The sequence below is a fragment of the Neoarius graeffei genome, chromosome 10 (genome assembly GCF_027579695.1).
Source record: "Neoarius graeffei isolate fNeoGra1 chromosome 10, fNeoGra1.pri, whole genome shotgun sequence".
NCBI lineage: Eukaryota > Metazoa > Chordata > Actinopteri > Siluriformes > Ariidae > Neoarius > Neoarius graeffei.
The window spans coordinates 74,245,363-74,264,584 of NC_083578.1; the positions used below are offsets into that span (position 1 = coordinate 74,245,363).

Here is a 19,222-nt window from a genome sequence, read left to right on the forward strand (position 1 = left end):
GATCTTAACCCGATCGAGCATGCGTTTCACTTGCTTAAGACAAAACTTAAGGCAGAAAGACCCGCAAAGAAGCAACAACTGAAGACAGCTGCAGTAAAGGCCTGGCAAAGCATCACAAAGGAGGAAACCCAGCGTTTGGTGATGTCCATGGGTTCCAGACTTCAGGCAGTCATTGCCTGCAAAGGATTCCCAACAAAGTATTAAAAATGAACATTTTATTTATAGTAATGTAAATTTGTCCAGTTACTTTTGAGCCCCTGAAATGAGCAGACTTTGTGGAAAATTGGTTGCAATTCTTAAATGTTTCATAGGATATTTTTGTTCAACCCCTTGAATTAAGCCTGAAAGTCTGCATTTCAGTTGCATCTCAGCTGTTTCATTTCAAATCCAATGTGGTGGCATGCAGAGCCCAAATCATGAAAATTGTGTCACTGTCCAGATATTTCTGGGCCTAACTGTAGGTGCCTGAAAACTTTAAGAACATGAAAATCTGGACTAAGTTAGTGTTAAAACATCAGATGAAACAAAAACAACAAAGATCTTATAATAAAGGAAGTTGGGTGAAAGAAATGCCCTAATCCAGAGGTGCAGGATTGTGAAACATGGCATCCTTAAAAACATCGATAAATGGGCCTATTATAAACATGTTATATGTTTCACTAGGGAAATTACAGTGTATTTGAGGATGAAGTCTTTTGATGTTTAACTCTTTATTTACAGGAACCAAGGCCTCAGATACAGTTTGTGAGCCCTGTCCACTGGGATTTTATTCTCCTGAAGGTGTGAACTGCACAAAATGGACTGAGTAAGTAATGTAATGTATTTGAGATGTTATAATATCATGTTTTCCATTTTGGATCTTTATTTTGCATCTTTTGCTTTTAACCAGAGTGTTTTTTTTTTTTTCTTTGTAAAAGTGTATTTACTTTTTCCTTCAAGCTGTTCAGTCAGACATGAGGTTGAGGTTCAGGAAGGCACTTCCATCAGAGATGTTCAGTGCAAACCAACAAGAGAAAGATATGGGCTCATACCAGTTTTCGTCTTATGCTTACCCACAGTTTTAGTTTTATTTTTCAAGCACAAAATGAACTGTGAGTTATGTTCAAGTTTTTAAACACTGCATCAATTCATTATCATTAAACATACCATGTGGTCAGACACCTAAAGCATCAATATAATATATTCTGTAATAACTGTATTGCAACAAGTGTTTGCTTTATATTAATACTTTACACTATTATTGTTTTGTTTTGCAGGTTGCACAGGATTAAAAGTAAGTGCTGATATTTTATACAAAAACCTTACAGCAGGTATTATTATTCGACTCCTTTGTGTTTTACAGAAGCGCAGTGCAGACTCTTCAAATTCACAGCCAGTGTCCAGTAAAAACCTGACAGTGTTTTGGGTCACAACATATCCAGCCTGTAGCTCTTTAATGTGCTGTAATTAAAGTTCCCCATTTTAAGCCTTGGTCACAACCGGCCGTACGTGCTCCTACGGCCGGTCTACGTGCAAAAAACGCAAGAAACGCACGGAGGGTGCGCGTGTGACGTGCTGATTTTCGAGCCGTGGACTGGCCACAGAGGTTCTTTGTCATGTCAAACAAACTCTACGGGCGCTTACGTTTTTTTCCAGGTTGCAAGACAAACTTACGGCCAACGCGCGTCTTTCTCCATGGAAAAAAAAAAAAAACGCAGCGATTTGGGGAAACGCCAAAAATCGCACGGCCAAAAAATCGTACGTCCGGTTGTGACCTAGGCTTTATCAGAGTTGATCAGCGGAGAGTTTAAGCAGTGGCTTTTGATCAAGTTGTCCCTTGATCATGCACATATACCAGTGACATCAGCACTGCTCAGTGACATTAAAATGGCATTATGGTTTAAGACGAACTTGAAGCTAAATTTGTCGACTTCTGTCTACTGTGCCTTTTTATGTCATTTTATCATAATAATGTGATAACTTATTTTTTTCATGATAACATGACACTTTTTTCATAAGAATGAGGTGTTTTCTTGATATAATGAGACCCTATTCTTATTATAACAGGGTATTTTTCTTGTTCTAATGGGATGCTTTTTTGTAATGAAGAAATGGTGATGGGGATTTTTTTTCCTGCATGGCAGCACTGTGTTGCCATAGTCATGGAGCACAGAAGTTATTTACTGTAGTTATCATAATTACTAGTAGTTATTGCCTGTGAACCTGATTTCCTCTGAATGGTGCTCTTCACAGGGGCTGTGTTGGTCCTCGGGTTTGGTCATACAGCTGCTTGGAATTGGGCAGTCTACCTGAGCGCTGTAGGTCCCATACAATCGAAACACTCTGGCGAGTCGGGGAGGGGATTCCCTGCTGAGGCTGCACGCAGTGTGTTAGTGTGAGCATGTAGCCAGTGGGAAATGAATAGTGTGTTGGATTAGCACTAATCCCAAGTTTTGGAAAATCAAAAATGTTGTCTTGGGCCCTTCTGGGGTGTCACCAATCCATGTGCAAAGTATGGAGTATGTGCATCCAACCGTGTCGATTTGCATAGGTGAACAGACAGAGAGACAAACAGCCTTCCTTTAGGAGTATAAGAGTATAGATGTGCTCTGTAATGTTAGATTTATTTATTTATAAATAATGAGTGATGTCCCATCCTTGCAGTACTTAGTCTGTGGGACGCTTATTAGCATTTATCGTCCTTTCTTTATCAGAACTATTGCTTGAGCTAAGAAACCTTGTTTTCTTGGGCACTTTTGTTTTTCTTTAGCTTTTCTGCAGACAAATAAATCACTGATTCCATGCAGCTTCATTTTGAAGTTAATATCTGTAAATATTAATTCTAATATCTATATTTTCTTTCCTTTTATTTTTTTCTTTTAAATTCACCAAAATGTACGTAACAATCAGCATAGTAGTGTCAGGTTCCAGTTTGTGGAAGGTCATGTCAGTACATTGTCTGTAATTGAACAGGAAAATCACTCATTTATTCAACTCCATAATGAAGTAATAGTTAAAGCTGATCTTCCCCTGTGACCCTGATGGATAAGCACTATAGATGATTGATGGATGGGAAGTTAAATCTGATGAATTGTAACCTTCAGTGTCATTATGGGAACTGAGATTCCCTTCATATAAGCGTATATAAATGTTGACTATTATAATAGGACTATGCTGATGTAGCGTCCATCTTTACTCTCCACTTAAAGCTGTAGTTCTTATTGGATTTGTTCTGGTTACATGTTTCAGTTAGATGACTCGTCTGTCTGTAGGTCTCTGAATGCTGCTTCTTTCTGTGCTTACAGAGTCCTGTAATGGAAACAAATCCTGAAGTTCTAGAATGTGCAGCATCATCCAGTAAACAGTAAGAGCTGCCTCTTCTGTTTCATCATGAATGCATAAAGATGGTTCATACTATAGAACATAAGTGTGATTGATTACTTTCCTCTAGGGAAGAAAATGAGGAAGTGGATCAACCAGCTGCAAGGTGACTGTAATGAGGAACACACTGTGCATCTGAAAGAAAAGTGAATTACTCCACAAGGATTTATTTCAGTGTGTTCCTTAGTGTCATGCCCGCCTGGCTCAAGGCAGCCACAACATAAAGGGGAGACCACGCCGTTGCACAATTAACAAAAGACATTTATTAAAGTAAAGTAACTATATACAAAAGTCAGTGCATGAAAAATAAAGCAAAACTGTAGTGTATATCAGCATAATGAAGTGGATTGCAAAAGTAAAGCAAAAGGGTCAAGCGCAGCCCGCTCTGGCCTCCAACGCGATATAGCCAGGAGAGAGTAGGAGAGACCCCCGGTAGACTGCCAAGCCTATACTTCTCCACCTCCCAATCACGCCATCAATTAGCCTACGTCACTAGGACTGGAAAGCTCCCCCTGCAGGCCAAAGACAGACACAACACAGAGCCAATAACACTGGCAAACGGAACTGGAAACGTGACGAACCCAGCACAGGCAAGCTGGGGCGTCACACTTGGCAAACCACCAGCTCTACAAAAGCAGAAATTGATTTCTTTCCTTTTTTTTTTTAAGAGGCTTCTCTTACTGTTGCCCTTTTTACTGGTTAAGAAACTCCTTGAGGCACAGTGGTGTTGTGCTCTATTGTTTCCATTTTTAAGAATGGGTTTGATGGTGCTGCACAGGACGTTCTATTTTTTTTAACAACTAAACCCTGATTGATCCTTTTACAGAACTTTGTCCTGAACTTGTTTTGATGTCTCCTGCATCTTTTAAGATTCTTATTGTTTACTTCTGTTTGCTAACATCCTCTGGATCTGGAACATGAAGATCCTGTAATACAGGGTTGTTCAGTCTTATCCACAAAGGGCCAGTGTGGCTACAGACTTTCATTCCAACCAAGTGGGAGCTACACCTGATTACACTTGTTTAATCAGTTCATCTTGGTCTTCAACCAACTATCAAGGGTGACTCCTATTTGGCTGGAACGAAAGCCTGTAGCCACACTGGCCCCTCATGGATAAGATTGAAGACCCCTGCTGTAATACTTTAATTCAGCTCCATTCCATTCAGCTGTGACTTCTAACTTCCACCAATTTAGGGCTGAGAACTAGTTTAAGGTTTCACTTTTTTCATTTATGCAATCACAGCTTTTACATTTTTATGTATTTGTGATTTTTAATTTTGCATACTGTTTTTTTTTTTGCGTGAAAAAATTTCCTCCACTTCTTCAATATCACAAGTTAAAGGCAAACAAAACCCAAAAAAGAAACTCCTTTATATTGATGGATAATATGCATATAAGAAATGTTTGAGTTCACTTGTTCGGACCTGGACCTGTATACTGTGTACAGATTTTATTTGAAAACAAAAACAATGTCCCTGCCATCTTACTCTCTCCAAGGGTCAAATATTGTGCTCCAAGTACAAATTACACAAGAGAATCCGAAATTGTGACATCACTTACAAGCCACATGACTTTCCAAGGCTGAGCTCTAATGGATACATCGCTTCTAAATTGTTGTAAAAAAAAAACCCTAAAGATGCCCGAATGTCAAGTGTTTGGCTGTAAAAATAAGCCCGATGACTGAAGCAATGAACACAGACACAGTGAGCGCGCACACCCTTTTGCTGCCTATAAATGCTCCATCACCAGCCACTCACAATGGGTTTTATTTGTTTTTCAAAAAAAAAAATTTTTTTCTTGTTTTTGCAGGCTTTTTTTTTTTAATTCACTGAGAAAGGCGATCTTTTTAGATGGCAAGAATTACATTGCTATGGTAACTGGATTTTTGACTCGTATCTCTGTAAATTCTGCATTATCTCTCTGAGTGAGATTTAAACTTCATAAAAGTGAAGTCTGTTGATTTGCCTTTTTTGTTGCCAGTAAAAATCACATGATTATAGAAAAAAATCTATTCAGAAATTTTATAATTGGAACGCTTTTTGTTACATTTACATTCCAGCACAGTGACGTTCATTCTCTGTCTTTAACTGTTCTGAAGGAGTGAACACACGCAGGAGTGAACTTAAATATTGTCCATTGCAGTTGCATTAAAAAATTCTCATCATCTCATCTCATCATCTCTAGCCGCTTTATCCTTCTACAGGGTCGCAGGCAAGCTGGAGCCTATCCCAGCTGACTACGGGCGAAAGGCGGGGTACACCCCGGACAAGTCGCCAGGTCATCACAGGGCTGACACATAGACACAGACAACCATTCACACTCACATTCACACCTACGGTCAATTTAGAGTCACCAGTTAACCTAACCTGCATGTCTTTGGACTGTGGGGGAAACCGGAGCACCCGGAGGAAACCCATGCGGACACGGGGAGAACATGCAAACTCCACACAGAAAGGCCCTCGCCGGCCATGGGGCTCGAACCCGGACCTTCTTGCTGTGAGGCGACAGCGCTAACCACTACACCACCGTGCCACCTTGCAAAGCCATCTGAAATGTAAAAGTTTTCTGATTGTGCTTCACATTTTCCTTGCTCTGGGGACCACTGAAGGAGCGTTCACGTCGCGGTCCCTGTCAGGCGTTCTTACCTGCGAATCCTTCAGCTACACTACGCTAACAAACTTGGCAAAGATCCAGCAATCCCAAAGAGCTACAGGCCAATTTCCTTACTTTGTCACACGTACATGCTCTTCGAACGCCTTTTTCTGAACCGCATAGCCTTGTTTGTAGATGACCATTTTATCCCAGAACAGACAGGTTTCAGACCTGGAAAGGGGGGAATCACAGGTGCTGCATTTGTTGACGTTTCTGCAGCGTACAACACAGTCAACCACAGAATTCTTACCAAGAAACTGTATGAGATGACCTCAGATGTGAGCCACCAAAATTGACCCAGCTTTCCATGCTGCCTGCCGGGCTGTCACTGGCTGCATGAAACCCACGAAGGCAGATGATCTTTCCTTGCTGTGTGGCATCGCACCCCCTAGCATTAGAAGGACCGTCGCATCCCAGAAAGTGAAACAGGAAAGTGACCCTCGCCACCCTCTTTTCAACCATGTGCCAACGGGAAAGAGGATGCCACATTTGCCCATGCCGATATTTTTTATTTTTTTGGTTAAAAGTAGGTCAAACACACCCCATGGTGGTCATGTGATATTGTTACTCACTTGCTTTGGCAATCTATGGAATCGTGAAATGTGGGACTCATTTTATCTCATTTATACATAGGAGACACAGAGTGCGCAGCAGCGAAACATCTTGAAACTCCAACAGCAATAGAAATAGAACATGCTGACCAGAATTTAGCTTTGCAGTCAGAACCTTGAAGAAAAGAATGTATTTTTGCAACCGCTGGAAACTGTTGTTTTAGGCTTTGAAACAAATGACTTTTATATATGAATTAGATTCAAAGTTTAATCTAAGAAGTTTTTTTGTAAACGATATTTCCACCAGCATTTTTGTGTACTATCTGTCTGTAGATCATTCTCCATTATGAGTGGAGTCCTGTTGTACCTTTATAATGTGTACATTTCCCTGGGAATAATTTCAAAATGATAGTCTTCCTAAAAAATTGGAAATGTTACTGTGCATCACTATGATTTACAGACTGAACACCAACAAATCCAACAGTTTCAGTGTGGTGTGAAGAAATGAACTGGCATATGAAGTTTCAAAAATAGAACCCTTTAAAGACAATGTTGCACACACAGAAAAGCCTATCGAAACCGTATCAGCGAGTTAATATTCATGTGCTGGCCAGAGGAGGAGGAGCTCAGCCTACTGAAACTTGGTTCCTTTCACTGTTTGTTTTAAATTTGTTTCTCCTTATCACTTTTGCTCACTGGTAAAGACACTGATGGTGCCAGTTAATCTGATTTTTACAGGACTGACCATCAGTACTGTAAAAATGCTGAAAAAATCTTCTGTTTGACAGCTAAAAATTATTGTAACAATCTGTAATTTGAGTTCAGTGTATTTTAAGTTAAACTCTGAATCATATGGCAATAATAAACTCCATCCATCAGCAGAAAAATCAATGGAAAAATCAAACTGGAATTATCTTTTGCCCATATTGCACAATTTTTGATGATGGCAACCTCACTGTCACGGTTTTCTGAATCAAATAGCTTTTCAGAAACACTCTAGCCTGGCAAGCCAGACTAAATGTGAATATTTAGTCTGGCCTCGCTCGTAGACATTTCCGAAGGGTGGGGGTGGAACAACCCGCTGTCTTTCAAACTGTCTCTGTGCGTATAGGCCAACGCTCTGACCAATCAGCGCAACAGTGACTGTGACGTAGTCAGAGCAACAGAAAACAGTGGGGGAGGCCTTGAAATAAATAATTTTTCAAAATGCGTATTAATTAATAAACAGGTTCTAGATATTAAGAAGTTTGGAGATAATGACCACAAGTTTGGAGTCTGTACCACATACTTAACATACACTTATTTTTTTCAAGGGTTTGCTTAAACTGTTTTTGAGAGTTTTTATTTAGTGGTGTTTTTGGTGAAATAATTTCCCTTAAATTTAAAATAACGGGAAAATAAGAAACAATCAAAAAGTAATGTTTCAAAGCTGTTTATTAATTCTTCGTACTGCACAAACTAGCCCCATCCTTTTGGCTACGAGCGGAGCCAGCTGGTAGATCAGACTTTTGCCATAGCCGGTCGGCAAAACGGCGAAAACGTTCTTCTTGAAAAGGAATGAGCGGAGAGCCTCTTCCTGCTCATGTTTCAACGAAAACTCCAAGTCTAATTCTTCTAAAACTGATTCCAAAGCGGAGTCAAACGTGCGCTGTTCACTAGCCGTAGCCATCTTTCCTGTTGTGCTTTCTCCAGCGTCGCGCAGCTTTGTCGTCACTCCTGCAAAAGCCCGCCCAAAGAATCCAAACAAAAACCTTGCGTTGTGATTGGCAGGCACGATTTGATGCCCGGGGTGTTTTGTTGATATGGTGCGAGGCTAGACCCACTCGCAGGCAAAAAATATTTTTGGCCGCTAGGCGGGTGGGTCGAGTTTACTAGACTAGAAACTCTCGCTTTATTGATGAAGTCATGTGGTAATGTCCACACAAGTGACATTTTCGCGAGCATTTCTGAACCTCAAGCACAGCAAATTTTTTTATTTTTTAATAAATAACTGTGGTCTGAAATACAACTGAGGTTCAATACATGACACCATCACCTGTATGTGTAGCCACAGAAGCACTTCCCTGTGATGGTGACATCACATGCCAATTTTTGGGTGCAAACATGTGAGCTGTTGGTTAGAATATGGTATTTGCCATGTAACTGTTTGGATCAGGTCTTTACTCTTTTGCTAATGTACTTTGAGTTTTGAGTGAACTTGGTTTAGCTGGCAAAAATCTTTGACCGTTATATTGATCAGTGAGACTTGGCATGAAGTTGGTTCAGTAGGAAAAAAAGTCGCTTCTGATGTAGTTTTGCTTGCTACATTTCACTGGGGGTAAGAATTTCACTGGCGTGAAGCGTCATTTTAATGTAGAGTAACTAGTTGCTTAAATTGCTACACCTTCCAAATAGCTTGTCCAGCAATTTTAAATATACAGTACATTTGTTTCTTACATTTTACGTAACTACGCATGCTTATAGTTCATATATTAGCCTACTTTCCAAAATCAGACTCTAGTCGTCATGTTTACATGCACACACTTCTTTTTCATTTGCTTTTTTTAATTGAACGCAAGTCAATTAATATTTTCTTGTCAAATGGATTATGAAGTCTACACCACCTCTTTCAGTCCAATTATATTCTCAGTCAGAATGGAGGATTTCATTCCTATTGCTCTTTACATGAAGAAAGTTCATTCCAATTGAGCTTGAATCTGATTTTCAGTAAATTATTAGGGTCCATGTAAATGTAACTAATGGCTAAACGTCTGCCCATGTGGTGATTTTTTTTTTCTTTTTGAGGTTGTCATCATTTATCTGTGGTCTTTGGTTCAATAAACATCAACAGTGTGATCATGATAAATTTGGATGGTGTCACCTCAACCAGTCAAAACCAAAAGCCTTTTTGTATAAATGTATATATTTTTTTAAATTGTGTTTGTGTAAAAACAAAGTGCCAATCAGGTCTTTTTAATATTGCCTTTATAAATATTTTTAATTAAAAATGTTCAATTAACTATAAATTTTTACTCTTGAATGTTTGTAATTTTGTTTTACTTCAGTGCTATTGAATGCTTGATTCTGATTGGTTTGTCAGTGATGATTAATTTTTCAAGTAAGGGCAGCTCTAACAATAACTCCAACTGCAAGGCAAGTCACATGTTTATATTAGTGCACTTGTTCTACCATATTATTGTCAGTCTAGTAACCATGTTTATTCATGTATTGTATTTGGCTCTTTCTGATTTGCAGAAATAAAAATTTTCTGATGGAATTTTTTCTTGAATAATATCTCTGTTTAACTTGCATAGGAACTTTGTATTGCAGGACTGAAATAAAAATGGATATTAAAACATGTATAATCATTGGTGTGTTCAGTTTCTCTGAGGAATGTTTTCTTTAACAATTCAGTCTGACATGGGAAAGCCTGTAGGACAGGACTTTGAGCTTTGTGGATTGTCTGCCCTTTTTTTTTTTTTCTTTAATGAGAATTTTAAAAAAAGCTGGTAAGGGAATTACTGTTTTGTTGTGTAATTGATACCTGGAACTAATTTGTTCCGTGGACGTTACACAGCATTAAAATGAAAGTATAAAATGTACAAAAAAGGTTTGTTAAATAAAAATTGTTTGCACTGGTAAGTTGCTGTGGAATAAGAGAAACAAAACACTTGTAACAGAATGTACTATTATTGGAAAATAATCGGGTTCAGAGTGATCAGGGTGATGACTTTATCTCTTCTAGAAAGCATCGGGTTGTGAAACTAACAGTGTGTTTTGCTAAAACCACTTTTGTGGAAAACCGCAGAGCACCACAGACTACACACGTGGTAACCAGATGCAGACTTATTAACAGGATGTTACTTCTTAAATGGCTTCCATTTGTGTTGGAGGACATGGAGGTAAGATTGCTCATCTGGTTTTAAGAGGGGGTTTTTTTGTTTTTGTTTTTTAAATCATTCAGCGTTTCGAATAACAAACAGTACCAAGTTGGGTTAGGGGGCCCCCTTGGTGTTAACCTCTGGGCCTGAATTATTTTTATCTGCTGCCAAAATGCCTAACACCACTGGGATTGCAGCTGAAATTAGTCATAACAATTTACTGCTAACTATTTGAAATTATTTGTGCCCACTGTGTTGATGGAACTTACTTGAAACAAATTAAAAAATGAACTTCTGCTTAATTTTATTCACCATATTTGCTTCCAGCGGCACAGTGGTGTAGTGGTTAGTGCTGTCGCCTCACAGCAAGAAGGTCTGGGTTCGAGCCCCGTGGCCCATGAGGGCCTTTCTGTGCGGAGTTTGCATGCTGTCCACGTGGGTTTCCTCTGGGTGCTCCGGTTTCCCCCACAGTCCAAAGACATGCAGGTTAGGTTAACTGGTGACTCTAAATTGACCGTAGGTGTGGATGTGAGTGTGAATGGTTGTCTGTGTCTATGTGTCAGCCCTGTGATGACCTGGCGACTTGTCCCGCCTTTCGCCCGTAGTCAGCTGGGATAGGCTCCAGCTTGCCTGCGACCCTGTAGAACAGGATAAAGCGGCTAGAGATAATGAGATGAGATATTTGCTTCCCAAATGCCTGCTTTAGAGGGTTTAGCACGCATGTCCTTGATTGTCCAATGTTATTGTTTTCAAGACCTGGACTGGTGCTCTCTTTATTTACAAATGGGGTCATGAGAGCAACCCATGTTCTCCTCTTTTATTTTTTTATTTTTTTATTTTACAAATTAGTATTAGACATATTAAAGGCAGGTTGTGTCCGGTAATATCTTGAAATGTTACTGGGAACCACATTAGAACAAACCACTAAATTAAGAGTGTACATGCAATTTTAGTCTTTTTACCACATGAACATGCATTAATGTGCAGAACAGAGTCACTTTGGCGACCCGTAACAGGAGCAGACAAAAGAAGACGACCATACTAATATACAGTAGTATCATAGTTTAGCAATAAAAATTGATAAATTTCACCATCTGTCTCCTCCCACTAAACAAACCAGAGTTATCTCTCAAATCACATTCTTATGTACCATTATAGAGTAATAACAGCTTTAACAGTAGTTTTTCTGTTAGTGTTTAAATTTTATAAACCTCTCAAATGGCCTTCAAATGTGTCTGGTTTTTGGATCTGTACTGTATGTTGGATCTCTGAGATTAGTAAATTCTTTTGAATGTAAAGTTGCATTACTTCATGTTGAGCCACAGCTGGTCAGTCAGTGCAAGGAACATTTCTTTGTTTTTTACCACTTATTTTACACAGGTTACTCAAAATGTTTAAATGTTACACTAATCCTAAATTAGAAATTTGTCATTTAAAATTGGGGGATAGTCAAGGCTTGGGGTTACAGAAAATTCACAATGTCAGTTATTAATGGCAAAGTTTGGGAACCCCTGTTTTAAAGGTTCTGCTGCATTAATTAAAAGAAACAGCTCATATCCAGTAGCTTGCAAAATGAGTCAAACACCCCCACCCTTACCTTGACTTTGTCTTCTTATAGTGACTTTTCAAGTCATAAATAATTATTGGTCAGCACGTATATCAAAATATCACGGATATCTATAGGCAACGTCAGAAATTGTATGCACAAGCGAACATGCTGTGCCATAAATTTAGTATGTGCTCTGTGTCGGTCAAGATCTCACTCTTTAAAGCGTACTGTACACCATTGTATACTGCACACCTGTGGTGCCACTACAAACAAGGCAGCATTAGGAAACTCATGGTGGCTTACAATGACAGCATGAGGCTGCTGCTGAGAATTCCAAGAAGGTCTAGTGCAAGTCAAATGTTTGTCAGTGCTGGAGTACCTACTTGTGCAGCTGTGTTGCGTAATCTGATGTATAGATTTATGTGCAGGGCATCTGAGTCACGAAACAACTTAATTGTTGTTTTGGCTAGCCCTGGACGTAGCTCTGTGAGACTGTTCTCTAGCTTGTGGAATCACTGGCGAACATGCCTGTATGTGGGACAATGACTAATGAGAGCTATACAACATTTTTTTTCCTTTCTTTTTTTCTTTTTGTCTGTCTGTTTTACTTTTTACTGTGTTGTGATGTTTTTATTGTGATATGGATCCCCCTGGGTCTGGAATAAAGAATTGAATTGAATTGAAAATCAAAAAGTAAAAAGTGTTGTTTGCATAAATACTTCCTCAGGTTCCAGAAGCTGGAAATATATTGTCTTAACAAGGATACAACTGACTTACAATTGGCTTTCTACTTTGAAATATTAAAACAACCTCCATTTTCTGGATAAAAGCCACCTCAGCTGAACTGTCAGTGAAGAGACTGTCAGTCTGAAGGAAATGAGTAAAATGAGGATGTTAAAGAAAAGGTAACAGAATTTCATAACTTAGGATGAGGAAGTAAAATTGTTTCTAGAGATTGGACATCCCAGTAACCACTGTTGGATCAGTAGTGAGGAAATGGAAGCTATGGAAGCAACACTACCTGGGCAAGGCCCTCCCTCAATACTCAGTTTAAAAACAAGACAGGAGATTGTGAGGGACGCTACAGTGAGGCCAACAGTCACTCTGAACGAGTTACAGAATACAGTGGCTGAGACTGGAGTGAAGGTGCATCTGACAACCATTTCAAGAGCTCCGCATAGGGGTGGGTACCGGTACAGAAAATTCAGGTCTAGGTCCGGTCCAGGTCCAGAAGATCAGGTCCAGGTCGGGACCTGGACCTGATTATAGTAGTGCAGCAGTACTATATCATATTTTGGGGAGCGAGACACAAGAACAGGTCTCTGTGAGTCCTACAAATTATGTTCAAATTGTGTATTAGAATGATATGATTATTTTCAATGCACAAGCAACTAATATGCAGAAAGGAAACGGAGATGTAACAAAACGTGCGAGCGCCAGTTTCTTTGTTTATTGATGGATTTCGGCTTTCCAAACTCATGGAAATAAGCTGACTATGGGCACACAGGGAGGAAAAAAATATCGGTAAACTGATTTGTGGTTTGTTTGGGTGTCATTTTTATTTCGCGTGTAAATTTACGAGTACAAGTGTATGCATGTGTCAGATCACTATTCTTGATCGATATAATTTTTCAGGTTCGCACTTTGTCTCAAAACTAACTCGCCTCGCCGTCTGTTGACTCATCCTTTAAGTGTTTCTAGATATGATTCACAGCGAACGTCGACGAAAGAGAGTAACCACGGATAGCTAAATCTGCTCTGTTTTGTTATTTTCTTAGACCGGTAACATTGTTATATGACCGCCTGCTGGTAGCCTGGTACTGTGAATGTTCCAGTGTTGGGCACGTTACTTTCAAAAAGTAATTAGTTATAGTTACTAGTTACTTTTTCCAAAAATAAAGAAATTTTCCCAAAAAGTAACTGAGTTAGTAACGGAGTTACTTTGTCATAAAAGTAACTAATTACCAGGGAAAGTAATTATTCCGTTACATTTTGTGTGTCCCCCAAGAAAAAAATCAAATTCAATTAGTGTAATCATAATAAAAGTGAATGTTAAATGTATTTAATGACTGAAATGGACACTTAACAGAACCAATTAGTAACATTATCTACACTATATTAATATTTTTGTGGGACAATGTGAGATAAGACATCTATCAAATTTAATATATTTTTGTAGTTATTAAAATTATGTTACTAGTGGCCACTGACGAGGATAAACGCTTTGTTCCTCGACATAATGTGCATTGCACGTACGTACATACATGTCAACCAGGGGTTAAATTGGGCCGGGGCTGTCCGGGGCTGAGCCCCGGCACATAAGCTCGGAGCGGATGGCATATGATCACGCACACATCAAAAGCAACAAACCCTTTTCACGATTTTCAGTTCTGAATAATTAAATATCGTTTTATTAATCAATAAACCCATGACTTTTATGAGATAGATCATAGTTTTCCTGATAACAAGACGACCTGTCAAAGCTATTTAGAACTTGCGATCAGAGATTCTGGTTTCTGGAACACTGCGTGGGTTGCCAATTCCGCTTTTTATAAGCGACGTTGGGGTTTCTTTTTTTGTGAGCTCGCTTTAAAAAAAAATCAGAAGTCGTGGTTTGCGGGTTTTTGGGCTTGTGTTTAAGCGTTGTGACTTGTTTATAATTTTCTCCGTACACCGTCTCCCCTTTTACCTGCATACGATCCTAATCCATCAGAGGTGCTTGAACGAACTGTCTGTGCATTTGGCGAGTTCAATTTCCATAGTCCCCAGTTATCGACAGAAATTAGCCAGGGGGAAGGGGGAGATGTCAGTTAAAGTTAGCTACTGAGATTGACCAAAAGTTGAGCCTAACGTTGCCTCAAGTTAGCTACCTTTGGCAAACATAAACAAAACCACTCGTCTTGTGCTCTAGCCTTAATTAACTGTCGATACAGTCAATTTCACTTTTATACAAGAAGGTTAATAAATTGTTTTGTTGTCTTGGATTTTTAGAGGTCAGCAGCTAAAGGTTAAAAATGAGGAAAGCAAAGAGGAGGAAGCTTACAGATTTCTTCAAAAGGTGGGCAGCATCATATTTTTTATTATTAAAAACAAAATATCAAATAATACTGAAGAGGGGAAAAAATAATACTGATCTAAATATGTTGTGTTTTTATTTTTAGACAGTATGTTTTGCTGCATTCAAATGATTGTGCTTCTATTTTGCTGCTATAATATGCTCATCTTATGTATGTTCTAGACAATACAAAAAGCACCACATGCCAAATAAATAATTGAATACATAATAATAACAATAATAATAAATGCTTCCAATGTTATAGTGTTGTTTGTATTTGGTTGCATTCACTGCATGAATATATTTGATTGACAATTTGACTGACAGTGTTTTGGCATATTTAACATTTATCCTCCAAAATAAATCAACTGTTTTGGTTTAAGATTGTGCAAGCCTTCAAATTTTCTCACTGAACATTTCTCCTTCACATTTTTCACCTGTAGGCATGTGACAAGATTTAACATGATATTGCTCAACCTACCTCTGTAAAGTCAGCTAACAACTTATTAAAATGCACCAGAATTCAGCAAATAACATGTATGATAATAAAAAACTTCTGGGGGAGGACCCCCAGACCCCCCACTAATCATTTCCTTCAAACCAATGTACAACAACCTGTACAATCTGTTACATTGGCCAACCAATCTACATTCAAACTGCCATAATGTGTAGGGGGGCACTACAAGACACACATAGGCCTACAACACACAGATAAGGTGTATATCTCTGTGCAATATGATATGGTTATCAAATTAGAGGGTTATTTTCCAAAAAGTATATTGGGGAAGAGCGGCGGGGGCAGGGGCGGGTACGAGGCAGAGCCCCCCCATAACCAATCCCAATTTAACCCCTGATGTCAACCCCTTTGGGCGTCCACCTGTAGTATCAGAGGAAGAAATTCATGAAATCAACATAAAATCCTTATAGCCTTCGAATCGCACCAAACTTTTATTTTGATGTACATTTGTACAATACACATTTACTGCTATCCTATTGTTCATAGGGTAGGCTGCTCCCACCCCAAAGGAAAATACTTTTTACAGACTCAGGGAAAACACTCAAACTCCACTGTCTGTGCACTGTCAGTCAAAGTGTAGGCTGCTCCCATTTCAATGGGATACTTTTCACAGAGACCATTTTTGTCCACAGTCAACTTTTCATATAGCCAGAGAAAGCACTCAAACTTCACCATTTTTGTCCACAGTCAGTCATGTTTACATATGATCTTGATTATAATCACTGGCAGCCTTCTTTGCCAGCTGTAACTGCCTTTCTGTGGGGGTGATGTCACAACAGAAGTCTGTGTTCAGTTTGCATTGCAGTAGTGCAGTAAGGGTGTCTGTGCCCAGGTTTTTTCTGCAGTCAGTGTGGATTTTCCTGACCTGTGAGAATACCCTCTCACAGTCAGCATTGCTGTGAGGTAGACACAGCAATGCCTCCATAGTTTTTCTCAGGTTTGGAAATCTCTCCTGTCCGCATCTGCGCATGACCGGAACGAGCGAAGTCTCGCAGTCGCGATACTGCACGAGGCTTGAGGAATAAACATCCGGTTTCACATAGTCTGGGTTATCTGATCCTGCATACACGCTGTTCTTTGTCTATAAATCGAGCTTTTGTATGTTTTTGCGACGATCAGCTGACGATGTTCAAGTAAGATACACAAAATAAATTTAGGTCAGAAAATATTGAAAATCCGTAAGACTTTGTTTATACGCCCGTACGCCCTTGAAATAAGCTAAAATCCGTATAATTTCCGGACAATCCGTATAGGTTGACATGTATGCACGTAGACATTTTTGCCTTTTATTTCAAGTAATGAAAAGTAATGGCTGTATTTCCAATTTGAAAACGCAGTATTGGGCTGACCGCTCGCCATCGCTGTGTCTTCTGATTGAAAGTGTGTGCAGTAGTACAGTAGACGTAGCCTACCGACATATGTTGTCCAAATCGACTCTGATTGGCTTACTATGCCGTTGTCTCGCGTCTCCCCGCCCCACACTAAAGCAGAGTAAAGAAAGGTTGAACGAGCAGCGTGCCAGATGAGAACAGCTTTAATAAAGTAACACATAGCATTTTATTGTAAGTAACGGGAACGGCGTTATAACGATGTAAAAAGTAATTAGTTAGATTACTCGTTACTAAAAAAAAATAACGCCGTTTATTTCTAACGCCGTTATTCCCATCACTGGAATTTTCTAATCGGTCCAACAACCGGTCCACTGATTTTTTTTTTCTGGGCCAGTTTTTTTGGACCGGTCCAGCAAGAAATACCAGTTTTGTACCGGTACACGGTACCGGTACCCAGCCCTAGCTCCGCATAATTGAGGATTGTATGGGAGGGTGTCTAGAAATAAAGCATTGCTCAAAAAGAGCCATATGCAAGCATGAGTGACCCAGTGAAGATTGTATATATATATATGTGTGTGTGTGTGTGTGTGTGCAATGAGACCAAGATCAGAATACTGTATTTGGGCAAGTACTGTGTATGCAATTGACACTGTTCTTGAAGTGAAATATGGTGGTGGCAGCACCATGCTCTGTGGATACTTTTCGTCCCCAGAACCTCCTTGTCAATATTGAAGGCAGAATGGATGGATCAAAATGCAGAGGGATACTACAAGAGAACCTGCTTCATTCTGCGATAAAAATTTCAGTCAATCAATCAATAAAGCAAGCTTGGAAGAAACTTTAGAATTCAAATGGTTATTTATTTATTTATTTATTTATTTATTTAACAGTCACAGAATAGCCTGTGGGCGGCACGGTGGTGTAGTGGTTAGCGCTGTCGCCTCACAGCAAGAAGGTCCGGGTTCAAGCCCCGTGGCCGGCGAGGGCCTTTCTGTGCGGAGTTTGCATGTTCTCCTCGTGTCCGCGTGGGTTTCGTCCGGGTGCTCCGGTTTCCGCCACAGTCCAAAGACATGTCACAGAATAGCCTGTGGGCGGCACGGTGGTGTAGTGGTTAGCGCTGTCGCCTCACAGCAAGAAGGTCCGGGTTCGAGCCCCGTGGCCGGCGAGGGCCTTTCTGTGCGGAGTTTGCATGTTCTCCTCGTGTCCGCGTGGGTTTCGTCCGGGTGCTCCGGTTTCCCCCACAGTCCAAAGACATGCAGGCATCCACCATGCATCCACCTTAGGTTAACTGGTGACTCTAAATTGACCGTAGGTGTGAATGTGAGTGTGAATGGTTGTCTGTGTCTATGTGTCAGCCCTGTGATGACCTGGCAATTTGTCCAGGGTGTACCCCACCTTTCGCCCGTAGTCAGCTGGGATAGGCTCCAGCTTGCCTGCGACCCTGTAGAACAGGATAAAGCGGCTAGAGATAATGAGATGAGATGAGATAATGTAATTTAAAGATCAAACTACATAAAGATACTCTTTCAAATACAGCAAAGCCGTTATAATTTAAGAGGGGGCAACTTCAGACAAGCACAACCAACATCAAACAGCAAATGGACTCACGGATCATTTACCTACAGTGGTGCTTGAATGTTTGTGAACCCTTTAGAATTTTCTATATTGGTTTAACAAGCACTGATCATTTAAAACACACCCAGAGTGGTAAACATTATATTTAGATATGCTGTAACAGTGACTTCCTATTTTATCACAAGACATGGAAAACTGCCAGAGCTTGTACAATTGCCTAAAAAAGTATTATCTCATCTCATTATCTCTAGCTGCTTTATCCTTCTACAGGGTCACAGGCAAGCTGGAGCCTATCCCAGCTGACTACGGGCGAAAGGCAGGACAAGTCGCCAGGTCATCACAGGGCTGACACATAGACAGACAACCATTCACACTCACATTCACACCTACGGTCAATTTAGAGTCACCAGTTAACCTAACCTGCATGTCTTTGGACTGTGGGGGAAACCGGAGCACCCGGAGGAAACCCACGCGGACACAGGGAGAACATGCAAACTCCACACAGAAAGGCCCTCGCCGGCCACGGGGCTCGAACCTGGACCTTCTTGCTGTGAGGCGACAGCGCTAACCACTACACCACCGTGCCGCCTGTGTGTGTGTGTTATATTAACCAAATGCTAATGTTGCCTCAGGTTTGAATAAATGTTTTAATTTAATTGAATATTCTCTTCAAGTTGTAATGTGGAATAGCCTGTTATTCCAAGCTATGGCCCAAACAAGGAAGAACCTTTTTATATAACTTTTTTTTTATTTTTATCCTGGCCTAGGAAAT

General features: G+C 39.9%; 1 protein-coding gene across 3 annotated transcripts in view; it reads left to right on the plus strand.

The window, feature by feature from the left end:
* Nucleotides 1–9,907, plus strand: part of LOC132893297 (tumor necrosis factor receptor superfamily member 14-like) — a 32,958-nt gene extending 23,051 nt beyond the window's left edge. For all 3 annotated transcript variants that reach the window (XM_060932289.1, XM_060932288.1, XM_060932290.1), the window contains exons 5-9: nt 721–805; nt 940–1,091; nt 1,257–1,273; nt 3,285–3,343; nt 3,431–9,907. In XM_060932289.1, coding sequence (XP_060788272.1) covers nt 721–805; nt 940–1,091; nt 1,257–1,273; nt 3,285–3,343; nt 3,431–3,470 — 353 coding nt within the window. In that variant the 3' untranslated portion in view covers nt 3,471–9,907. The remainder of the gene's footprint in view (nt 1–720; nt 806–939; nt 1,092–1,256; nt 1,274–3,284; nt 3,344–3,430) is intronic.
* The last annotated feature ends 9,315 nt before the right edge of the window (nt 9,908–19,222 follow it).